Raw genomic sequence first — 24143 nt, 5'->3', positions numbered from 1 at the left:
GTGGCTGGCAGCAGTGGAAGGTCATGTGGAGCAGAGAGGACTCCAGGCTGGGAAGCGTGAGAGCCGGGAGCGAAGGGGTCCCCAGAGTCCTTAGCCCTGACACTGTGCATTTTGTTCCCAGTGGATGCACAGCAGAAGACAGAAGAGAGGACCAGCAGAGAGGGCAGGGCAGGGATGTGTTGGGTGGTTATCTGCGGATTCGATGGTGTTAATGGAGGGTCAGGTGCAAAGAAGACACTGGTCAGAGATAAGACGGAGTTGGCAAAAATCAATCAGATGGGGGGCCGGAGAGATGGCTCAGTAGAACAAACACTTGCCTGGCAAGCGTAAAGGCCTGAGTTCAATCTCCAGTTCCGGAAGAAAAAAAAAAAGTCAATCAGATGGTGCAGGGATTCTCCTTGGAGATCAGGTTTCCTCCCAAGGGCCAGCGTTTCTCAGTCCTGGATGTGCACCAGGTTCAGCCAGGATGCTTGTGAGGAAGTCAGAGTTCCAGGTGCTGTATTCCTGTGACTAAATCTGATTATTCATGGGTGGGGCATAGGACTCTTCATTCATACACGTTTGTGAGGTAACTTCATGCAGCCAGTGAGGTGTTTGGGGTGCGGGGCGAGGGGTTGAGAGACGTACATCCTAGATCTGTGATGTTGGTAGGTCTTTGGGAGGTGGTGGGAAAGCTGGCCTAGAGATCAAGAGGAAGGTAACAGAGCCAGGGCATATTTGGGAAACTAAATCAGTGGTACTTACTAGAGCCTTGCTATGGGAGTGACAAGAGAAGTTGATGACAGTCCTTGGGGAGCTGGTAGAGTCCCCAAAGAAGACAAGGTGAACCAGGCAGCAAGGTGCATCAGCTCGTGCCGTGAGATGCAGGTGTTTGGAGAGCGGCCCGGGCTTGGGAGAGTGGTCTGTGTGGTGGCAGAGGTGTGGAGCTGTGGCCATGGAGGCAGTGGGAGGCGTTTCAAGGTGAGACCACCCAGAGAAATCACTGAGAGTCAAGGGTCAGGGGTCAGAACCCTGTCTTTGCAGGGTTGGAAAGAGGTAAGGAAAGCCCCGCAGGAGGCAGTGGAGGAGTATAAGCCCACAGGTAGTCAAGGACGAGCCATGCCCTCCACGGGGCTCTGTCCTCTGTTAAGAATGGAGCTTGAGGGCTGGGGACATGACTCCGTGGTCTAAGCGATGCCTGGCAGGCACAAGGACCCAGGTTTGAACTCTGCTACCACATGCCGTGCTGGCTCTGGAGTCCCAGGCACACTGAGCCAGCCACAGAAACCAGGTGTGGTGGCACACACCTGTAATCCCAGTGCCAGGGAAGGCCAAGACAGGAGGATCACTATGAGTCTGAACTGCACAGTGCGATCCTGTACCCGATAAAAAAAATAATACCGGGGCTGGTGAGATGGCTCAGTGGTCTAAAGCACCTACTTAGAACAAGCTTGGCAAAGCACAGGTTCAATCCCCAGCACCACATGCCAGCCAGCCCCGCCCCCTGGTGGGCTGAGCTGGCCACACACACACACACACACACACACAAATAAAATTTAAAATAATAATAATACAAAACAAAAACAAAGAAGGGAGCCTAAGGGCAGCACCGCAGGAGAAGAAGCCAGTAACTTGGGTCACATTTTTTGGAAGAGAATGTGAGGCCGGGGAAAGTGAGTCAGCCCCAGAGAGCCAGCGTGGCCGGCAGTATCTCCACTTGTTGCCTATTTTGGGAAAGTGAGATTCCTTATTAAATAAGACACAGCCAAACTCATGGTCACAGTCCCAGCCCTGAGTTTGAGGGTGACAGGGTGGGCTTAGACAGGCCTGGCTTCCAGGCAGCTGGCACTGCCAGCCTGCAGCACTGTGGTGGCAGGCTCAGCCTCCACTTTCTCCGGCAGAGGACTGTCTCCTCTGTTGATCCATTTCTGAACGAGACGGCCTCTGACCTAGAGGAGAAAACAGAAATGGCAGGAAACTCAGGCTCTTGTCAGTGCTGCCAAATCAAATTCTCTGAAGGACAGACATCCAGCTCACCAGCATGAAAGACAACTGCAGAAGAAAGGAAACAGGCATTTACCATGCTCTGCTTTGTGCCAAGCATTTTGCACCTATGATCTCATTTAACTTTATTAACATTGCTGAAGGTGATTATTATTGTCCCACTGCAGAGAAGGGTAAACTGAGGTCTGTGGAGGCCAAGAACCTGGTTCGAGGATTTATAACATTTCAGACTTATTAGGCACTTGGTATGTGTGGACATGAGGCCCAAGGGCACACCTTGCATCATCTGATTTAATCTTCAAACACCATACAAGTTGGGCAATATTGTTGTTGTTGTTTCTTTCATTTTCTTTTTTTTTTTGGTCACGGGGATTGAACTCAAGGCCTTGCACTTGCCAGGCAGGTGCTACACTGCTGAGTTACACCATGGCCCTGTTTTTATTTGCTTGTTTGTTGATTTGCTTTTAATAGGAAACATACAGAATAGCCAGGTAACTTGCTCAAGGTAAAACAGCTGGGATACACTGAAGGCAAGCTGCAGAGCCAGCCAGTCCGGCACCACATGTACACTCCCACCTACATCACAGTGCACCTGACTGCTGCCTCCTGCGGGCGCTTAGTGAGCCCAAAGCCATGCCCTCTGTGTCAGCAGCTTGTGCTCCTCGGGCCTTGGGCTGCTGCTCAGCACTTGGGGTGCAGGTTTATTCCAGTTGTCCAGTCAAAAGCATGGTGGTTCCATGCTGACACCAGTAAGAGTTAAGAGGACAGTGCCTGGGCTGAGATGCCTCACCCTCCTCCCAGCGATGGCTGTAAACGCATATTAGACAAACAAGATGGTCTCCGAAGGTGTGCTGGCAGAGGGCCTGATGGCCTCAGTGCATCCGGCAGAGAGCAGTGCCCGCTGAGGAGAACCCAGCCTCGGAACTCTGCCTGCCCGTGAACCGTGGGCCAGCTCCTTGCCCGCTGTGGGCCTCAGTTTCCTTGCCTGTAAGATGTAGTGGTCTCTAAGGTTAGTTTTAACTTCGAAGTTCTGTGAATCTTTAGAAATCACAGATATTTTCGAATGTACACAAGGTAGAAAGCATCATGTACTCAGCCTGCGCCCCTTACCGATATCCAGCAGATCTTATTTCATCTGTGCCTTGCCCTCCTTCCCTTGTTCCAGGGGATTATTTCAAAGCAAATCCCACACACCACCCCATCTCATCAGTGTGTCTCTCTAAAGAATGGCTTTAAGAAAAAGCTCCAACCACAACAACATTATTACACTTACTAATCACACAACAAGGAACTGAACATTTGAAGGTTCTGTTTCACGGCATGGTAAAAACTAAGAAGCTGCTAGTATGTGTTACAGCATTTTCAGAATGTGTGGACAGAGAACACTCTTGAAGAGAATTGATATGGTATGTACCAAGTTAAAAAAAAAATATATATATATATGAACAGAATCTTTGAAAAAATAAATGGAGATTAAATTGTGTAACTCTATAATAAAAAAGTTTCAGATCCCAGAGAGAAAAAGAGACAGAGACAGAGACAGAGGAAGACAGACAGTGAGATTTAAAATACTTTCCCTCTGGCTGGCAAGATAGCTCAGTGGACTAAGTGCCTGCTTAGGCAAGTGCAGGGCCCAGGGTTTGATCCCTGACACCACATGCCATGCCGCCCCCACCTCCCCAGCCATGGTGGCACGTGCTTGTAATCCCAGCACTGGGGAGGCTGAAAATGGGAGGATCACTACTAAGTCCAAGATACATGGTGAGACCCTGCATCAAATACATTAAAATAAATAGATACAACACTTTCCCTGAGGAAAAGAACTCCACATTTTTACTGTTGCTTTAAAAAAAAAAAACTTTTATGGTTTATTTATTTATGTATTTCATTTAGACAAGAGTCTTGCTATGCAACTTGGACTTGTAGTGATCCTCCTGTCTCAGCCTCACCAGTGCTGGGATTACAGGCATGTGCCACCATGCCCAGTTTCTGTAGCTGGCACAGCATGTGGTACCAGGGATTGAACCCAGATCCTTGTGCTTGCCAGGCAGGTGCTTGGACTGCTGAGTTATCTCCCCAACTCCTACTGTTGCTTTTTAAAGACAGAATCTTGCTGCAAAGCCCAGGTAACCGAACACATGCTCCTCCTGCCTCTGTAGCCTGTTTTAACGTCTTTTCATCTTACAGAGGGTCACTTACCCTACATTAGAGTATAAGCTGGATGCCCTCCTCCCTGTGTGCTCCATGGAGTTACCTCCAAGCCTCGATCCTTGCTGTTCTCTTAGCCTGAAATGCCCTTCCTCTCATTCTCTCTGGCTCAACTCACTGGGCCTTCTGCCAGCTTCTCAGCCCTAAACTACCCCTTGCCTCCTGTGCCTTCAGAACGTGTTGCCTGCGTTTTTCATCTGTCAATCTCACCCTGTCTTGTGACATGTCCTGTATTGCTGTCTTGAGCTGCTATTTAGATTCCTGCCTGTTTGTCTTGTTTCCTTAACACTGCGGCTTCTTGCCCAGTGCCTGCCAACCATGGGTATGATGGATTCACCCATTTGTCAAGCCTTCACTGGGCTCGGGCCTTGGTAGTCGGGAGTAACTAAAGCTTGGTTTCAGATACTCTGCACCTAGGGAAATTTCAGGCCTCTCCTGGGTGAGCTTGAGGTCCCAAGTTTAGAGGCTGACTGGATTGTCGCCATATGCTTGGACTGCTTATAAAGAATTATTTCTTCCTCCAAAGGGTTTTCAAAAGCAACCTTCAGAAGTAGCTAATTGAAGAACACTCAGAGAGAGGTTCCTGCTTGTGGACATTAATTGTGATGATTTACTCTGCCTGAACGATCATGAAATCGTTGGAGGCCCCTTAGCAGGAAGCAAAGCTCAAGGGAGGCTATTAACCATTTAGCATTCTCTAAGCACCAGGGAATGAAAATTCCACTTACCAAAGAGCCAGGAGAGGCAGTATTTATTACAGCTAATGCACTGGCCTGGAGATTTAGGAAGTTTCAATGGTAGCCAACATGAGAGAAAAGTGTACTGCAAAGCAATGCCGGCACCTAGATGCCAGCTAGGGAGCTCCTGAATGTATGGGAAAAAAAAAAATCACCAGGAGGACTTTGGCAAAGTCGTGACAAGGCTTTTCTCAAGGGGCAGCTTGGACAAGTGCCCGCCACTTGTGCTGGTTGCTGTGGCTCCTACTGGCGCTGTCTTGGCCACTTCCCAGGAGGGAGGAGTGTTTGTTTTTGCCAGTGGGCTGAAGAGATGATCGAGGAAAGTCTGCTTTATTGAGGTGACAGCATTGTCCTTGAGTAGATTATTACTTGACTTAGTGGAATGAGAAAGTGCAAGGAAAAGGGGGAGTAGACATAGCTGCAGTTGAGTGTGGGCCACTGGTGGGAGACAGCTGGGTACGGAGGTCTGTCCCATGGCTGGGCTCACAGCAGGATGGGCTGTTGGGATCAGCTTAGAGGGTCAGCCAAGGGGTTGGGGAGATGGCTCAGTGAAATAAGCGCTTCCCTAGAGGGGCAGCCCATTACATCCCGTCATCCCACTCATTGCTTGACCTGGGCCCCTGTGAGAAGTGGGTTTTGTTTTGCTGAGGACTGTCAGGTAGTGAGTTGCCACCTTTTCCAGAGAATCCAAACAATGTGTACTGATAGAGACCTTCCAGGCCTCTGGTCTGTGACTGAGGCAGACGTGTGTGGGTGCCCTGCAGGGTCCCTGGGAGCTTCCTCCAGGCTCCCATGCCTGGGCCTACCTCAGGTACGAGCTCTGCAGCCAGCCCTCAGGCAGACACTTCAGGTGGTTGTGTGGTGCCCTGCGGGTCAGAACCACTGCCCTGGCTCCAGCCCCATAGTCCAGGTTCCCAAGAGGCTGGGCTGCAAGGGCTTTGCTTCCTTTGTTTCTTGGCCACCTTTGCCTGTGACACTGCCTCATGACCAGGCCAAATCCCTGGTCTGTGTGGGCTCTTCAGATACTGAATTCACTCACCAGGGTTAGGCCCCAGTTTTTGATTAATAGTTATTAAGCCAATTTAGAAAGGAGTCTGAGTTGGGAGATGCAGTAAGACAGGGAGGATGGGTTAAGGGGACACAAACATGAGAGGAAATCCCCCATAGACTCTACTGTTAGGGTAGAGCAGGCTGTGCTATAATCAAAGTATTTAAAAATATACTAGTACTGTTTCTTTTCTTTTATATTAGTATGCATTTGTTTTACATAACAATTACATTTGTTTTGGGACTGCTAATTTTCTGATTACAAAAGTAATGCTTGTTCTCTGTGAAAATTCAAAAACAGTGAAAAAAATCAAAGAAGAAAACAAAAATCCATAATAATTCCACCAATCACATACAACCATTGTTATTTTTGTGGGTCTCTTTTTTCATTAAACTATAGTTTTGTGACTGTCATGTTCTCTAACAAATATAAGCTTTACTTTTACATTTCATTAATGTTAATCAATGTCACCATTATTTAAAATGCTGTAGCTTATTGATCGGTTCCTGATGGTTGAAGGTTGAGGCTCCATGGTGACCATGCTTCAGGAACCCCATATTCCTCTAAACCAAGAGGTCCAGCTTGAACACAGCCCCTCCCCAAGGCCTGGCCCTGCCTCGTTCATGCCTGCCCCGTGGGCTGTGAGGTCAGATGGGTCTTGGCGACTCTTGTGTGTTGGGTTCCTGTGGCTCTTGATTGTGGCCAGACAGACCCTGGGTGGACCTGAGTGGACAAAGCTTCTTGAGCATCCATCCCTGGGTGAGGTGGGGGCTGGGAGCCCCTGTGGGGACCAGCTCTCCCCACCCTCCCAGCACTTGGACACTTCAGAGCTGTGAGGTCATCTGAACTCCTGGGACTGCACCAGGAGCTTGGACGCTTGACTCTCTAGGACCTGACTGCTCTCTTAGTCTTGTGGCCTTGCAAAGGGAACTGGTTTGAGCCTTGTGCTCCCTTCTATAAACTGGAGAGAACTCCTATTCACCTACTAAGAAGGAGCCAAGGAGCTGGAGCAGATGGAAGTGCCCGGAGTCCCAGAGCATGGGGTACCTGGGTTGCTGCCGCTGAAGCTGTGGCTCAGCCCCGCTGGGGACACTGACTCTCTGCTCTTTCCCAGGCAGCGTGCACTCATTGGCTGCATGAGCTTCGGGGTGAGGTCCCTCCTGACTCTGAACAAAGTAAGTCCCAGCGGAGCTCCTGGAGTGCTGTCCCCCCTAGGCCCAAGCTGGTACAGGGAGTCTTGGTCCAGAAATCCTTGGGTGAGCTTCTGTCTGTGACATGGTGTACCACTGAGTCAGTGGCCTGAATAATAGCACTGTGCCTGCTACCTGTGGCCTGCCACAGAGGTCCCCTTGGTGTGACTGCCCTTATCCTGAAGGATAAGCTGCCCCCAGAGATGGCAGGGGTCATAGGAAGGCTACTCTTTGGCCTCGCCATGCCATTTTTACTTCTGTCAACAAACCTCTACTGTATGCCAGGCTCTATACTAGGCCCTTCAGAGAGCCTGTGTACAGTCTAATGGGGCTGTAGAAGGGAGAGGAAGTTGACAGTTGTCTTCCGAGGAAGAGGCTGTGAAAGTCAACAGAGGGAGGACAGTCTTGTCTTCCTGGAGGTGCGGGGTTGGCAGTGTTGGGTGGGGAGGCAGGGGTGCATCTGTCCTCTGAGGGATGGTGCCCAGCTGCTGTTTTTTGAAGGAAGTTGGTGGCTGCCTGGCCAGAACCCTCTGCCTCCCTTTCTGAAAGTGTCATTCCTTCTGTCATGGCAGGACATCAGTGGCTGGTACTACCTTCTGGGAGAGGACATGGGCTGGACCAAGCACCTGAAGGTGGCCAGAAGGCGGCTGCGGCCCCTAAGAGGTACCTATGTCACCTCTTCTACTTCTGCCAACCCTCTGCTGTCCCACTCCCTTCATGCATGGTAGTGTCATTCCCTGTGTTTTGTGGCATCTACCACCCTAGGCTGCGAGTCCAGAGACCTCCCATGAACTTCTGCCAGAAGGCAGGCTGCAGGCTTCTCTCGCCCTGGACACTGTCAGTTATCTGAATAAACTCTTTTGGGAGAGGGTTGTGGCGTGACACTACTTGATGAGTTCTCCCAGCCCTTGCTCATGATGGATTCCAGAGCTTCCTGACTGGTCTCATCCCAGGACCCACAACTCAAGGTGCCCCATGGGGCTGCCTTACTCACCTTGGGGCCCCTACTTCTGTAGATAGTGTGTTAGGGCCCTGCTGTGAGCTCTGAGGCTTGGATGGATTTTGCATCCTCTTCAGTTCTGTCCTTCACACACACAGCCCTGATGTGTGCACCAATGGCTGGCCCAGGCCATGGGCACCCATATTTCTAGGAGGCCAAGAGTGGACCAGGCGGCTACACGGGCCTCTTGTTCAGCCTTGTCCTCTGGGTGGTCATGGAACAGGCCCTTGTAGGCCACCAAAAGCTTTCTGAATATGATCTGTCACCTTCTAGACCCGCTCCTGAGAATGCCAGGAAGTGGAGACGCTGAGAATGGGGAGAGACTCCAGGTAGGTGGGGGCGGCCTGGGTGGAAATGGTAGCCCCTGAGCATCGGCTCCACTCTGCTCCTTGTTGGCCCTTCAGCCTGGGAAAGCCCCAGGAAGGCAGCATTTGGTGTGTGAAATCCAGCAATGGTGCATTCTGGTAGGATTTTTGACCTCTGAAGCAGAATCTTCCTCAATAGGGTGTTAGGCCCTCTGCTTCCCCGGGCCCATGGCTGAACTACTCTCTCAGGTTAGACTGGCTGAGGTTGGGAAGCTGTGATTCCAAACCTGAGACCTATGGATTCTAGAGAATTTGGAGGTAATTCTCCAAAATCTTCACATGGGTTTGGGGAGACTTCTCCAAAATTTGCCAGACCTGTTTTCAGAGCACGGCAGGTGACCTATGGTTTTCTCTAGCAACTTAGAGAAGAAAAAAGCAAACCCCAGTGATCAGGAGCCCCACAGCTATTGCTGCCCCATTTTACAGAGGAGGGAACACAGGTTCAGAGAGGTTACTATCTGTGGCCACGCAGCCAGAAAGAGGTGGAGGCCAGCTCTGAGGAGGGCACGGAAGTCCCCTGAGTGTCCTGGGCCGTGTTCCTGCCTGTGTGTGCTCTAGCTGGGAAGATAGGATGTTGCCGTGTTCCATGACATCTTACCTGGGGGTGGAGTGTAATCTATAATGATTTTTGCCTCCCTGACTCAGTTCATTCACTCCTTCATTTACTTATGATGTGTGGGCAGGGTGCTGGCTGCTGGGTGCTGGGTGCTGGGGACGGAGTTGTGAATGTGTCCATGGTCCAGCCATTGTGGGGCACAGTCTAGTGCTGTGAGGACGAACTGAATGTCAACTTTTTGTTTGTAAACATGTAATTGTTAAATACTTGTGAAACACAGCAATTATATTTGTTTTGGGGAATTGGCATACATACATACATATGTAATATTGTATTTTGATCACCTTTGATACCTTCTCCTGTCTTGTTTTAAGTAATGTTAGTTTTACCCTGTGTTTGTATCCAGTTGCTACTGTGCTGGGCAGTCTAGTGTGAGAGTAACTTCCCAGGTCTGTTTTCTGTAGCCTCCTTTGCAGTGTAAAGCTTCCCCTGGGGCTGGGAGTGTAGCTCAGTGGTACGGCGCTTGCCTAGCATGCCCAAGTCCCTGCCTTCCATTCCCAGCAATTCAAAATCAAAAAAACCTTCCTTTGGCTTTTGAGGAGAATTGCAAAAGATGACCCTCCTCACTGTCCTTGCTGAGCAGACAGGACAGTGACCAGGAAGCTGCATGGAATTACATGGACACTGGCAGTTCAGGTCTCTTGGTGGCTCTGAAAAGTCTTGTGCACGCAGCTGGGAGCCCCTGGAGACGTTGTTCTGAGGTGCAGTGGATTTCCCAGGGCTGATGCACTTACTTAAAGACATCCACAGGGCTCAGCCAAGAGGCTGTGATTGCCAGAGGCTTGTGGAAAGCCACCACTGGTCACCTGTTTGACTCCTGAATGGTGCAGGTGGGGAAACTGGGCCACTTGGCCATGGTTCATATGTGACCCAGTCAGGGCACATCTTCTGTCAGAAGGATAGAGAGGTGGGTGTCCTCCAGGGTCCCAGGTACACAGGGGACTGGGCTATGCTGTGCTGCTATCTAGGACTCCAAGGCAGGAAACAGGTCCTGGGTTCTGTCCTGCTATTTAACCTTAACTTCTCTGGCCTCAGTCCCTTCCCTGGTAGAGAGGAGGCTGGGTCATCCGATGATGACTTGGAAGCCCCCTTCCACTCCTGGCTTTATGGCCTGTGTATCATTGGGCCCTTCATGGGGCCCGCCTCCTACATGGACAAGGAAACTGATTTAGAAGCAGCTCCAGGGTGGCCAGCTGTCCTGAGCCTCCCCAAGTTTTGTGCTCTCTGTTTTGAGATAGGATGTCCACAGGCACAACACCACAAGACTCCTCGGTCACTAGGCTGGGTCTGTCCCTCCAATGTGCCCCTGGGGACCTTGGGATTTGCAGGGTAGGCGTGTTTTCTGCCCGGGTTCTCCTCGGCAGGGTAGCGAGGGGTGTTTGTGAGAACATTGGAATCACAAAGTGGCCCATGGCGGAGAATGCAGCCAGAACAAAGGCGCCCTCTCCCTGCCAAGCCAGAGGAATACTAACTAGTTGACAGGAATTTTAATATAAAACTCTCCCTCTTCCTTGTCATTCTGGGGTTTCAGGAAGCCTTCGGGCTTATCTGCAGAGGCACACAGCGCAGACAGGGCTTGGGGAGGTGAGAGGTGATTTCCTGCCATTCTTCTGTAGGGCGGGCTTCCCAGGGCGGTCATGCCAGGCTGACGGGCGCAGTGTGGCCCCGAGGCTGGGGGGAGAGCTGGGTTTTCATGGGGCGGTAGCCGAGGCAGGACCCGCAGCCATGAACCGCTTCAATGGGCTTTGCAAGGTGTGCTCGGAGCGCCGCTACAGGCAGGTGGGTGCTTGGCCCCCAGAGCAAGGGACCTGAGGGGTGTGGGGGGTCAGGGTGGGCGCTCTCTTGAGCAGGACCTCTCTTTGTACCACGCCTGCCTCACCTCCTCTGCTCCCTGCAAGCACATTTTCACTTGGGGGCAGGGTAGAGGCAGGAGAAACCTACCCCAAGGCCCAGCCTGTTCCCTGTCCCCTGTATTAGGGGCCAGTGAGGCCTGGCTCTGAATTGTCCTAGCCACTGGCTGGGTGGTGTCCTTGGAGAGACTGTGTAGCAAATTTTCTGTTTTTTAATCTGGGGATGGTGTGTGGATTTAAAAAAGGACATTTCAACTCTAAGATTGCAAGTAGCCTGGTGGCCAAGCGGCTGGGTGTTTCTGGAGGATGCTTTTGCTTCTGTGTTTCAGCTAACATTCCTGCTTCTCATGGGCTGGCAGTGCCAGCTTGGCCCTTTATGTGCACTGCTGTGTGCTTGCATGTGAGATGGGAGGTTGCACATGTTTGTGCATGCCTTCCTCCCTTCTGCCTCGATCCTTGCATGGCTCAGGGCTCCTGTGGCTCAAGAGGGATGGTCCCCCTAGTCCCTGGGCTCCTTCTGGATTTGCCCTGAGGCATTACATTTCTTATCAAAGAGGATAGCGCCAGGTAGCGTGTAGGCAAGAGAAGTCCAGATCTGGGGCATGTCCAAGTTGGAAGGGAGCAGAGAACTTGTTTTGATTTTTAAAATATAGAGAAGTCTCTCTGCTTGTTTGAATGACAAGCCTGGAATCTTGATCCCGACTCCTTTGACAGGCAGTGCGTAGGTCCCTGGGTGCTTCCAAGAGGGTCCCCTGTACAGCACCTGCTGCCTGGGGACCAAGAGTCCTCTCCCCAGCCTCCTAGCCTTCAGGGGTTTCCCCACAAGCCTAGTGCTCCTTTGGGTGGCAGATTGGTGGGGCAGGGAGGGCACTGGGTGGCATGTCATGAAGTCCCTGGTCTTCTTGGGACTCTGGATAAGAAAACTGGGGCATGCCGGAGTCAGAGAGCAGCCAAGCATGTGTGTGGACTGGGCCCGGGGCTCTAGGACTCAGAGCTTAAATGGCTTCTGTGTTAGAAACCAGCAACAGGGGCCGGGGAGATGGCTCAGTAGAATAAGTGCTTGCCTGGCAAGCGCAAGGGCCTGAGTTCAATCCCTAGTTCCGCCAAAAAAAAAAAAAAAGTAAACCAGCAACAAGCTTTCTGTCAGATCTGGTTCCAAACCCAGTTCGATCTCCTCTTCCTGTGGCTCTTAAGCAAGTCACTTTGCCTCTCTGAGCTTTAGTCTTCTTGTCCCTAAAATAGGAACAGAGACCTCCAGGGTTCCAGGGTGGATGCTGTGAGAATGTGTGGTTTGGTTTATGGGAAGGGCCGGGCTCAGGGTCTGTCTCCTTCTCATACTAACAGTTGGGGATTGAAATCCAAGGGTCACAGAGCCTCCCAGGCCAGGCAGGGGATCAGAAGTGAGCTGCCTGCTTGGCTGAGACCGGGGAGTCAGGAAAATGCGAGAACCACCTGCAGCAAGGGCAGCCTGTCAGGAGCACCCCACACTTAAGGTCCTAAGTCAGAGAAGAGGGCTGGAGGAGGGACACTTGCTGGGAGCCGCAGTGGGTGTCTTCCCTTGCTACGTGGGTGGGCTAAACCCACCTTCTCCTCAGCGCTGTAAAGACAGGCAGGCCCGTGGGATCACAGCCTCTCAGCTCTGTGCTGTGCACCAAGCATCCTTCTGTTTCCTTCACGTAGCCCTGCCCAAATCCTGAGCTGGGACATGTGCTTGCTTCCTGTCACCTTCTCTCCTGCTCCTTCTGCCCTCCCTGGATGGCACTGATTCCTGGCCTGGCTTTTCTTAGAGCTGCACTCAGGAAAGTAGAGGGGCTCCTGTGCCCACCTGCACCAGGGAACCTGGGGTGTGAGTGCTCTAGGGTGACCCCCCCCAAATCTGGTTAACCCAGAATTTAAGGGGCTGGGACCTGTTAGCCAGGGAAGAAGTGCCACACCTATGGTGGAATAGGACTGTGGAGGTGCCAGTAGGGCTTTTCGATCTCGCTTCTGCGTGGGCAGAGGGTGGGCTGAGTCTCCTGAAAAGCCACCCGGGGCTCCTGATGTCTTCTCTCCACCTCAGGTGGGCTGGGCAATGAGTCGTTACTCCTTTCCCCTAACTTTCCACACTCACTCCTGGGTTTGTTTTTCCTTCTTTCTTTCCATTTTTTTCTCTTCCTGTCTTAGCTGCGTGTTTTCCCAGAATTCTTGTGGGAACAGAGTATTTTCCTGCCCCCTCCCCCTTCCCCTTGTCTGTCAGGTTTCCTGTTTTACAAACTTGCTTTGAATCCAGGCCCAGGGCTGGTGGGAAGCCGGGCCTCAGGGCCCCTGGCAGTTTCCAAGGGCCTTGGTGCCCTAGGCCCCTGCCTGCTCCCTTTCCTCATGCCTGGCCTTCCTGGGTCAGCAGGCAGGTGATGACAGGTATCCAGCCCAAGGAGGCAACCCTTGAAGGAAGCAGAAGTAGTCTCCCAACAAGGCCTTGGGTTTTCCCAGGCTTGCTGAGCTGGTGTTTTCCTCCAGTCTGGGACACCTTCCTTATGGCTCTGGGGGACCATGCTGAGCCCCAGCACTAGGCAGTCTCTTGGGACCCCACTGAATCCCTTTTCTGCTGTTGCACCTTTAGCTGTCTGAGCAAGCAGGTGGCCCAGCTGCACCCTATATCCTCTGTGGGGGATGCTGACTTTGCCCTTCCCCAGTGCCTTCCACCACTAAGGTGGTGTCTGACATCAAAGTGCAAAGGACTGTGTACAGCGTGGGCCTCCTGTTTTTTTCTGTTGCTTATCAGACCTTGCTTTGCTTTGGAGAGATTTGTCTATCCTGGTGTCCCACAGTAGACAAAGGCCTCATGCTTCTGCATCCCAGAGAGCTGGCCATGTAGTGGGAGCTCAGAACTTATGTGCTGATTTGGAAACAACGTCTGGAGGGCAGGACCCTTTCATAGGCCCTCTGAAAGTTGGCATCGTGGCCCGTCATGCCCACAACTCTCAGAAGGCATGGTGGTCTGTGGCTAGTTCAGGCCCGCCCAGGAGACATCTCTGGGCACTTGCCTGTCCTCTCACCTAGGACAGCTGCTGAGCTTGCTCTGGGGTCCTCCATACTCTTCCCCTGACCCTTGGCCTATGACCAAGTGAGTGTGCTGGGTTTCCTCCTCCTGTGTGTAAGGAGGGTCCTGGTTTGTCTTTGTCTTTGGGTTCTCAGCACAAGGCCAGCCCTGGGCCAAAGGCCCAAGACCCTTGTGATAAAGGAGGAAAACATGGAGGCAGGCACTGGGTTATGGTGACATGGAGGTAGAGGTACTGTGGGCCCTGGGTAGAGGGCTGGGGCTGCTGGGGGTTAGCAGAACAAGTTTGCCTTCCTTGGGCCCTGTCCTTTTCTGGCTCTCCTAGCCTCACCTGGGGTTTACCTCCTGAGCTCTCAGCCTCCTGTTTGGTGTCAGGGTGCCTGGATCCAAAGAAGGACAGTGAAGGACTGATCTTGGCTCTAGTTCCCTTGGAGAGGAGGGTGGCTTTGGGTGGGGCCTGTGGGCTTCCCAGCCTTGGGGCTTCTGGGAGTGACTGGGCAGGACTGTGTTCTAGATCACCATCCCGAGGGGTGAGGACGGCTTTGGCTTCACTATCTGCTGTGACTCTCCGGTCCGAGTCCAGGCGGTAGATTCTGGTAAGTTCACCACTTGGGGAATGCCAGGCCCTGCCTGCCTGCCAACCACCTGGGTTTTGCAGACAGGATAGAACTGGATGGCGAGCCCCACACTGGAGAGCTCCTGGGTTTTCAAATGAAAAGAATAATATTTTTAAATGACCACAGACAGAATTGAGGTTTATGAAAATATACTGACATTTTTTTTGTTTTTATCAAAGTGAAAATAAGCTTTCATATTTTGATTGCCAATCATTTTGAATAGGCACAAATGAAACCTGATTTTCTGTAATGATTGGGGGAAAATGAGTTACTGACAAACTCTCTTAGAATTAGTATTTCATCCTAGTACAAGCCTGATTAACATTTTTCTTTTGGTAATGAGAATCAAACTCAGGACCTTGCGCTTGCCAGGCAGGTGCTTGTGCCGTTGAGCTATATCCCCAGTTCTTGATTACCATTTAAAAGTAGTCATCTCTTCTGCACTTTCCATAAGTGGACCTTTCCTTGTCACAGAGTGTGTATTTCAGGGGCAGAAGACAGGCCTCAATGATCAGGCCACCCCTGTTCCTGCACAGGATGGCCAGGTGGCCCAGGAGAGTGGGTGGGCCTAGGGAAGAAAGGTGGCCCAGGACAGGGATGAGTTAGGCTGGGAAGAGATGAGGGCTAAGGGTGTCTGACTTGCTGGCTCTCAAAAGCCACCAGGTTTGGCCCCTCATTTCACAGGTGGAGAAACAGAAAAAGTAGAGCACTTTCCTGAGGTCCCTCAGGAAGAAAAGGACTGTAGGTCCATGGGGGGCATCTTGGGCTCTAGGAGCCCCTGAATGGCTTCTCTTTGTTTCTGCAGGGGGCCCAGCAGAGCGAGCAGGGCTGCAGCAGCTGGACACAGTGCTGCAACTGAACGAGAGGCCCGTGGAGCATTGGAAATGCGTGGAGCTGGCCCATGAGATCCGGTGACAGGGGTGGGGCGTGGATGGACCTTGGGCTGATGACATAGCTTCCCCACCCTGGCGCTGGGCACATGGCTTGTTCTGCCCTGCTCTTGCCAGCCCCTCCTTTGCCCAGCTGGGAGCAATCTGCTCTGCTCCTCAGGGACCTGGGTTCTTGGCCTGAAAAGGAAGGCTGAGGTCCCAGGCAGACTGGGATCTCAGAGCAAAAAGCAGGCAAGCTGCTCTCAACAGACCTTTGGTTCCAGATGCGGCAATGGCAGGTCACTCTCCACATTAGCTGATTGTTGCTGCTACCTAAGAGCTGGGCACTCTCTTTAAGGGTGCATAGATATTGGATATTGCATGTGTTTTGGTTGCACAATTAAAAAATTATTTAAAATGTTTGGAGCACCAGCCAAATAGCTCAGCAGATTAAAGCTCCTGCAAGCAGGCACAGGGGCTAGGGGTTCAATCCCTGGGTCTGCTGTGCCGACTCCACCCCCAGGGTGCACTGAGACTGCAATTGAGTCTGGTCTTGGTGGTGCACGCCTGTAATCCCAGCTGTTTGGAGGCTGTAAACAGGTGGATCATTATGAGTCTGATCTAGTAGTGAGACCCTGAACAGCCTGTAGACCCTTCCCTAAAATACAAAAAGAAAAAAAAATGTTGGGACCCATTGAACAAGCCTCTGAAGTAAGGTCTGAAGGGGCCATCTATGTTTGCCTCTTCCATGGCTGGATAAGGGTTGTACTGAGGTGACCTGTTTGCTCCTGCTTGTCTGTGTCTTCCCCATGACAGGCATCATAAGCTGAGTCTAGTGCTCTTCCCATTGAGCCTGGCCCTGGCCTTGGGGTCTTTCTCAGCCACTACTAAGTGAGCTTAGGGTAAAGTTGACCCATGAGACTCCTTTGCTGTCTTTGTCTCTCCTTACCCTGAGATGAAGAGCCTCCCCCCGCATATGCTTCCTCCTCTCCTCCCCTTCCTCTCTGCCTGCAGAGCCCCCCAACCTTGCTGACTCAGCCTCTCTGTGTGATTCCCCAACCTTCCAGGAGCTGCCCGGGAGAGATCATCCTGCTCGTGTGGCGCATGGTCCCCCAGGTCAAGCCGGGGCCAGATGGTGGGGTCCTGCGGCGGGCCTCCTGCAAGTCCACACATGACCTCCTTTCACCCCCCAACAAGAGGGAGAAGAACTGTACCCATGCGGCCCAGTCACGGCCTGAGCAGCGACATAGCTGCCACCTGGTGTGTGACAGCTCAGATGGGTTGCTGCTTGGTGGCTGGGAGCGCTACACCGAGGTGGGCAAGCACGGAGGCCAGCACACCCTGCCAGCGCTGTCCCGTGCCACCACCCCTGCCGACCCCAACTACATCATCCTGGCCCCGCTGAACCCTGGGAGCCAGGTATGGGTGGCTGGTATGGGGAGGGGGGAAGGGTGTTGGGTCCCTGTGAGAGCCAGGAAATCCCAAGCACTCAAAATTGGGCTGTGAGAAGCTGCAAAGGCCTGCAGTGTTGAGAAGGAGATGGCCTTTGTACTGCTCTGGCCTCTTCGGGGTTTCACAGAGTGCATATGGCCTGGGTGGCCTTAGGGCACAGACCCAGGATCAGGGCTTGACAGGCTGGAAGATGTCAGCTCACATGCAGAAGACTTTTCTACCAGCTCTGCTTGTCTGCAGTGGGATAGGCTACTCTAGTAGGTGATAAATTCTCCACTGGAGGAGGTGTGAAATTAGACAGCACATGATATGAGGAGATGAATAAGTATGTTGCCCCAAACATTAGTCCCATGAGGTAGTATGGGAAAAAAGTGTTCTGAGGTCACATGCGTTTGGGAAATATCCTGTACTCTGTTCAACTTGGGGAAGAAAATCCAAGGTTCTGAGGGCATCTTGCAGTAAAGCAAGTGGTTTAGCCTGGCTTTCCCCAAACATCCTCAAGGGCAGCGTCCTTTATGGTGTGGTTGTTGGGGTCCCACCATTCCAGCGACCCATGCAGCATGTTTTAGAGCAGCCTGTTGGGATCTTGCCTGGAGGTTAGAATTCGTGGCACACAGAGCCTCTTTCGACTCGCATGTTCTGAGCTGCTGTGTCCTCCCCACCAGCCTCCCTCAGCTGGTTGGCAGCACTGATATTCTTCCCTCATGCCTGAAGATGCTTCACTCCCCGTTCCCTAGGCCTGGTGCCATCCACTTGCTGGGCCATCCCACCTCATTCTTGGGGTTGAGCTGATTCTCTTGTTTTTCCCTTGCAGTTGCTACGGCCTGTGTACCAGGAGGACACCATCCCTGAAGGTAAGCTGCCCCCCTACTGCTTTGCCTACCCAGCCCTGCGATGGCAGAGGTCAGCTGAGGCTGGGCCCAGCCTCTTCCTCCAAGGCTTTCTGGTGGAGTCACGGTCACCAGCAGGCTGACACGGACCTCCTTTCTCCTGGTACCTTTCCTCCTTCATGCAATCAGTGTCTGAAGCCAGAACTGAGAAGGAAGAGTGGGATCTTCTAGGGCAGAATGCTCAGAACCCAGGCATGCAGCTGATGTCATCCAGTTTTACTGAGCAACCATCTCAGTCAGGTGCTGTAGGCAACACGGTGAGCCCAGCACAGAGGAGAGCTGTGCATGTGGAGCTAGAGGTGTGGGGTTGGAGGTCTAGCTGTGTGACTCTGAGCAACTGATGTGCCCTTCCCGAGCCTCAGTTTTTTCATCTACAATATGGGTGAGTAATTTCTACTCAGAGGGGTGTTGGGAGGAATGCGTGTGTGAGAACGTGGTTATGAGCAGGAGCTTGCATCCTGAGCCATGTGACACAGGGTGCTCAGCTTTGAAGGGCACAGAAGTCTCTGCTCCTGGGTGGACTCTGCTCCTTTGGCCTTCAAATTCTGGCCAGGGATGGAAGCTGGGCTCCAAACCAAACCCTTCCCCCAGCAGCCTGAGTTACGGGTCTTCGTTGCGCATTCCATTAGGCCCCCATGTGCTTGCTGCAGAGCTCTGACCCTAAGTCCAGCAGATGCCTGGCAAGGCTGGTCCCAGCCTCTGGTGCCCACCGCGGGTGTGCTCCAGCCCTTCTTGTGGTGCCTGCAGGGCGCCCTTGACCTCCCTTCCTGCAGCCTGGCTGTTCTCCAGCTCGCACAGCCTCGCTGCCCTGCTGCCCTCCTCCACTGCTCGCTGGAACACCAGCCTTAGGGTGGGCGCTTGGGAGAGCGCTGGTGTCTGTTGTGGGGAAACGGGCCCCATGTAGGCTCTGGACAGATGGTACTTCAAGGCCCCACCTTTCTCTCCCCTCTGGGGGCCTTTGGGCAGCTGTGTCTGGCCTGCTAGACATCAAGTTGTCTTCCTTCTAGGGAGGAGTCCTAGCGTGATTCAACAGTAAGTGTCTAAAAGCTTTTAGTTGTGGCACATTAGGCTAGACTGAAGATGTCACTGCTAAATGGTGACTTCATTAAGGGCAGGGCCTAGCCTGGCATATTTCTGTGGATGAGGGGCCAGCCTGCAAGACAGCAGGTGCTCAGTAGAATTGCAGCTACTCCCATGGAGGTAGGGAGCCAGAGAGGTGTGCTGCTTGCTTCAGGCTCTTGGACACTGCTGGCTAGGTGGTGGGGGATTGATTCCCCCTCAGCCTGAGAGCCGCCTCTGTGGTCGCTCCCAACTTGTATTTATGTTTCATTCCCCACTGAGAATAGAATACTAAGAAAGGCACGGTTATCTAAGCTTTGGGAGGGACTGGCGAGGAAATGATCACGTTCATAACAATGGCAGCTTTTGGAATGCATTATATTAGGACCTTGACTTTCCTTCACTTACTTGCACAGCGATAATCCCTTTGGTATTCTCGGACATAGTTGTTCTTTACCCAAGGATCAGGTCTTCATAGCTCTCAGGTCTGGGGTTCAGAAGAAGGGGTGAAATTCAGGACAGCAAGTTTTCCTCGAACACAGCTTGTCCAGAGCTTAAGGCTGAACACCAGCCTTAGGGTGAGCACGTGGGAGAACGCTTGTGTCCGTTGTGGGGAAACGGGCTCCATGTAGGCTCTGGACCAGGGAGCTGATTCTGAGCCTGCTATAGTCATTGATGAGGAGGTTGCACCTGAATTGAACAGGGTCTGGTGCCCTTCTGGGGCCTGGGGTCCTGCCGGGCTATAGTTGGCATGTTCTATGGGGTTGCTGGTGCCCTGTGCATTGTCTTCCACCCCAAGAAGGCAGCCTATCCTCAGATCCAATGCTGCCAGGGCAGGATGGCTGCCAGGGCTTGCCTTGGAAGCTGAGAGCAAAGCTGTGTCATTATTGTGTTTGGCTAGTGAAGCAGGTGTTAGAGGAGAGAGGGACCAGACATTGCCATAAGAGGTAGCAGGTGGAAGTAAATGAGTTTGTCTTCACAGAGCTTGGCAACTGGGTTGCAATCTGGACTGTTCTAAAAACAGATTCTTGGAAAGTCAGTTCTGGGGAGCCATGCTCCTGTGCCTCACATCACGCTGGGCCTTAATTTCCTCGTCTGTACACTGTGGCTAAGCAGACCACCCCTCTGTGAAGGCCAAATGATGGGTCAAGGAGTTGATTTGTGACTCTCGGGCCCAAGATGAAGATTCCCAGATAGCCTTGGGCCGCTGGGCCAGGGAAGGGATGACATGGAGTTTTAAAAAAGTCATCAACTTGGGGCCCAAGGCTCAGATTTTGCTGTGCGCAAAGATATCCTTTGGTGACTCTGGCCGAGGTGGCTGCAGTCCCCTGCTTGAATGTTTTTGCCTTCTCCAGCCTCGACTCTTCCATGCTAAATTAGTCCATCTAGTTCTAGGCTGACTGTGTGGCCTCAGGCATGGTATGGCTTCCAGCCCAGCAGGCCTTTCTCTGCTTCCGCCAGCCACAGTGGACAGCTTACTGGGGGGCTTAGGGTTCAGCATGACACGGCACATGCACCTTCCTGCGCAAACCATGAAGTCTTTTCCATTGAGGCCCTTTGTGTGAGCTTCTGGGTAAGGCAGCCATCTTTACCTCCACTTGCAATGAAGAAAACCAACTCAGAGAGGAAAGGAACCTGTACAGAACTGCACAGCCAGCCTCTGACTTGGGGAGTCACCCTGAAGCTCAGGGGTCTTACCCAACTCTGTTGCTGTTCAGACCTTGAGACTCAGGATGGGTCCTTTGCTAGAGGCCTTTGTCTGCACAGATGTCCTCAGGGCCAGCCTAGCAGAAGAACCTTGCAACTTGCTCCCTGCATCTGCCCCTCCCACCCCCATTCTGGGCTCCCTGCTTTCTACTTATCATGGTTTGATCACTGTGGTCATGGTCACTTGTGGGGGTGGAGGAGGTTGACTTGTTTTTCTCGCCTCTTGGTAAGAAGGGGTAGCAAGTGGGAGGCGAAAGCAAGTGTGAAACCTTTTGAGCTGAGTGTTTCCTCCAGGGCCTTGCATTGGTGGGGAGCTTCCCTGAGTGGAGCTGGGTCAGGCCATCTGTTACTCCACTGGCTTCTAGGGCTGGGGTTAAAGGAAGGTGTTGAGACCCAGTGCTCGGACTCAGGGTGGGCACCCAGGTCCAGGAGGGTCTGGCTGGCTGCCTCCTAGAAGCAGCAACCCTTGGGGGAGGCCGAGGTGCATGTGGAGTCCGACTGCTCTGGGCTTGGGCTCGCTGCTCCGTGTGTCCCGGGATCTCTGTCTTTTTAGCTACTCTGGCTGTTGTTTCTTTGCCCGCTGGATGGGACGTGATTAAGAACTGCATGCCGCCCCTTGTTTGGGGACTGAGTGTATCCCTCAGAGTCCCCTTAAAGACAGGCTCCCATTCCAAATGGCCTTTTGCTCTTCACTCTTTTCCCGGCTGGTGGTCTCCTCTGCAGTAACTTGTGGGGGACCTTGTGGAAGCGATGATGTCTGCATTCCCACAGTTCCACTGGGCTCCCATTTTCAGATGATGACAAGTCAGAAGCTGGCTTTCCCTGAACCTTTCCCAGTCCAGCACCCTGCCCTAGGGCTTGGCTCAGAGCAGCTTGTTAGCCCTGGCAGCAGCTGGGGTGCCTGGCACTTTTACTCCGGTTGAAGCAACCAAGGCTCTGGGGGGGGGTGAAGTAAGTCGCCCAGTGTCACGGAGCTGGCGCCTGTGGGAGCAGGCTTTGAGCGCAGCCACCTGCCTTCAGAGCTGTGCTCCTTACCAAGAACGAGAGTGGCACTCTTTTTAAAAAGAGTGTTACTTCTTTTTTTAAAATTGTAGTACTGAGGTTTGAGGTTAGGAGCCTGAACATGCTAAACAAGTGTTCTATTGCTGAGCTTCATGCCCAGCCCTTTTTATTTTTTCTATTTTGAGATAGGTGCTCACTAAGTTGCCCATGTGGCTGAAGTTGGTGATCTTCTTGCCTGGCCCCAGCTGTCTTCCCAGGGTAGGCAGGGGCCACTGTGCCTGGCACTAGTGCTACTTTTTACTGCTGGTGACAGGCTGTGTTCAGCACGGCTACTTCGGCTTGCTTGACTAGAGGAGGGCAGGCCGCACGCGTCCTGGCAAAGTCCACTGCCTCGGCCACCGCTATAGAGAATGTCTAGTCCGTGGGGGGCGATGGACGTGCTGGGGTGGTGGCAAGGGCCTGAGCAGAAGCTCTGCCACCTAGGGCAGTGCTTTCAGCTCCAACTCATTGTTCCATGTGGCCTACAGGTCTAGTGAAGTCAGTCATTACAATTTTAAAAATATGAGTGGTTTCTTGATTTTTAAGTGGGAGGCCAATAAATAGATTTGATTGGGGACGAGAATGCTGACTGGGAATTGCTTCATCTCATAGTTGTTGGTCCCCAGCTCTATCTTTGCCCTGGAGTTGCTTGTTTGTATATCGCTGTTTCTCACTAGAGTGTGAGGGATTGAGGTCTGAGACACAGCTAGAGCTTCCTGTGTCCCCAGCTCCTTGCAGAGGCCCAGTACGAGGTGGGCTATCAATCAGTGGTGTTGACTGGCAGGAGACCTCAACACATGGTGATCCTCCTGCCTCAGCCTCCCAAGTGCAGGGATTACAGATGTGTGCCACCAGCTGCAGCTCAAAGGGGATCCTGCCCAGCAGCCATGGAAATGCCTCCCTCTCCCCCACCTCTGTTCCACAGAACCAGGGAGTCCCACTAAAGGGAAGTCCTACACAGGCCTGGGGAAGAAGTCACGGCTGATGAAAACTGTGCAGACGGTGAAAGGCCGAGGGAACTACCAGGACTGCTCGCTTCTGAGGCCACACGTCCCGCACTCAAGCTATGGCACCTACGTCACCCTGGCCCCCAAAGTCTTGGTTTTCCCCGTCTTTGTTCAGGTGAGCCTGCAGCTGGCCCCAAGTTATCACTGGGAGGAAATGAGGATGAGGAGAGTGGTTCACACCAGGACTCAGGGACCAGGGCCTCACCCAGGACTGAGGGCCCAGGTTTGGGAAAGACAGTGCCGTGAGAAACTCAAGATGCTGAAGGTCATGTTGGTGAGCAGAGGTTTGCAGGACTGTGCTCAGGAAGCATGGAGCCGTCGAGGGCCCCTACCTTCCCCTCACAGCCTCCGCTCTGCCTGCGGCAGGGCCTGAGCACTGCAGCTGCTTGCTGGGATGTCCAGGACCTGCCTGCAGAGGCTCCGCTCTCCAGCTCACCCAGAAGTCTGCTCTTTGGAACTGGCCAAGGGATGGCTCTTGTGGCCCCCTGGTCACCCAAACATGTCTGGCCAGGATCCATGGGTGGCAGGAGATTCATTTGAATCTCCCTTCTCCTCTTAAACCTAGAGCTCCAGGTGCTTCCTCCACGCTGTAGTGGATAGGACGTTGGAGTGAGAGGAGGAATCTTCCTTTCTCTTCTTCGTCCTTCTCTTCTTTTGTATCTTTGATCTTCTTTTTAAAACATAATCTTTCTTTATTCTGCCACCCAGATATAACCAGTTTCAACACTGGTGTTATATATACATAACTATATAGATTTTAAAAACACAGACTAAAGTGCCTGCTTAGGTAGAGTGCAGTGGCTGGGGTTAGATTCTGGGCGTGCTGTGCCAGCCTGTCCCTGGGGCTCACTGAGATGGTGGTTGAGACTGGGCGTGGTGGCGCGTGCCTGTAATCCCAGTGCTTGGGAGGCTGAAAACAGGAGAATCAGCAGAGTCCGATCTACATAGTGAGACCCTTGTAGACCCTGTACTAAATACATTAAAAACAATTAAAAAAAATAAAACAGATCCTTATTCATATTTTATATCCAGTTCCCTTTTTTTGGTTTTGGTCTTTTGAGACAAGGGCTCTCTATGTAGTTCAGGCTGGCCCTGAACTCATGGCAGACCTCCCGCCTCAGCCCCCTAATACTGGGATTATAGGCAGGCACCACCATACCTGGCCCAGTTGCCTTTTTAAAGCATAAATTGTGATTCCTTTGACCCTCGGTTACTTAGTGGTGCTCACTCTTCTGTCGATGGTATGCGATGCTTACCAAGCCACCTCTCAATTCAGATCTTCGTGTCTATTCTTTTGCTGCTAGACAGCTCTGAGATGAAAACTTTGTGTGCGAATTGCCCGTCTGATTATTTTCCTTGGGAGAGACTCCTGGCAGTGGGAAGACTGGGTCGCAGACCATGGACCTGTTGATAGCTCTTTACACTTATTGGCAAACTTCACACCAGGAAAATAATGGTAGTTTAGCC

At 52.3% G+C, this 24143-nt stretch overlaps 1 protein-coding gene across 5 annotated transcripts in view; it reads left to right on the top strand.

Annotated features, from left to right (window-relative positions):
• The window catches only part of Rgs3 (regulator of G protein signaling 3), a 126925-nt gene that overhangs the window by 24931 nt on the left and 77851 nt on the right, over window positions 1-24143 (top strand). For 2 of the 5 annotated variants that reach the window (XM_023723370.1, XM_004638480.2), the window contains exons 6-13: window positions 7091-7151; window positions 7739-7829; window positions 8440-8495; window positions 14549-14630; window positions 15457-15562; window positions 16588-16939; window positions 17787-17826; window positions 22595-22791. In XM_023723370.1, coding sequence (XP_023579138.1) covers window positions 7091-7151; window positions 7739-7829; window positions 8440-8495; window positions 14549-14630; window positions 15457-15562; window positions 16588-16939; window positions 17787-17826; window positions 22595-22791 — 985 coding nt within the window. Of the gene's footprint in view, window positions 1-7090; window positions 7152-7738; window positions 7830-8439; window positions 8496-10701; window positions 10927-14548; window positions 14631-15456; window positions 15563-16587; window positions 16940-17786; window positions 17827-22594; window positions 22792-24143 lie in introns of those variants that run through there. The other 3 variants (XM_004638481.2, XM_004638478.2, XM_023723371.1) reach the window with 3 other exon arrangements.

The sequence above is a fragment of the Octodon degus genome, unplaced genomic scaffold (genome assembly GCF_000260255.1).
Source record: "Octodon degus isolate 3935 unplaced genomic scaffold, OctDeg1.0 scaffold00098, whole genome shotgun sequence".
NCBI lineage: Eukaryota > Metazoa > Chordata > Mammalia > Rodentia > Octodontidae > Octodon > Octodon degus.
Note: the sequence above shows the minus strand (reverse complement) of the source record. Positions and strands in the feature narration are given on the sequence as shown.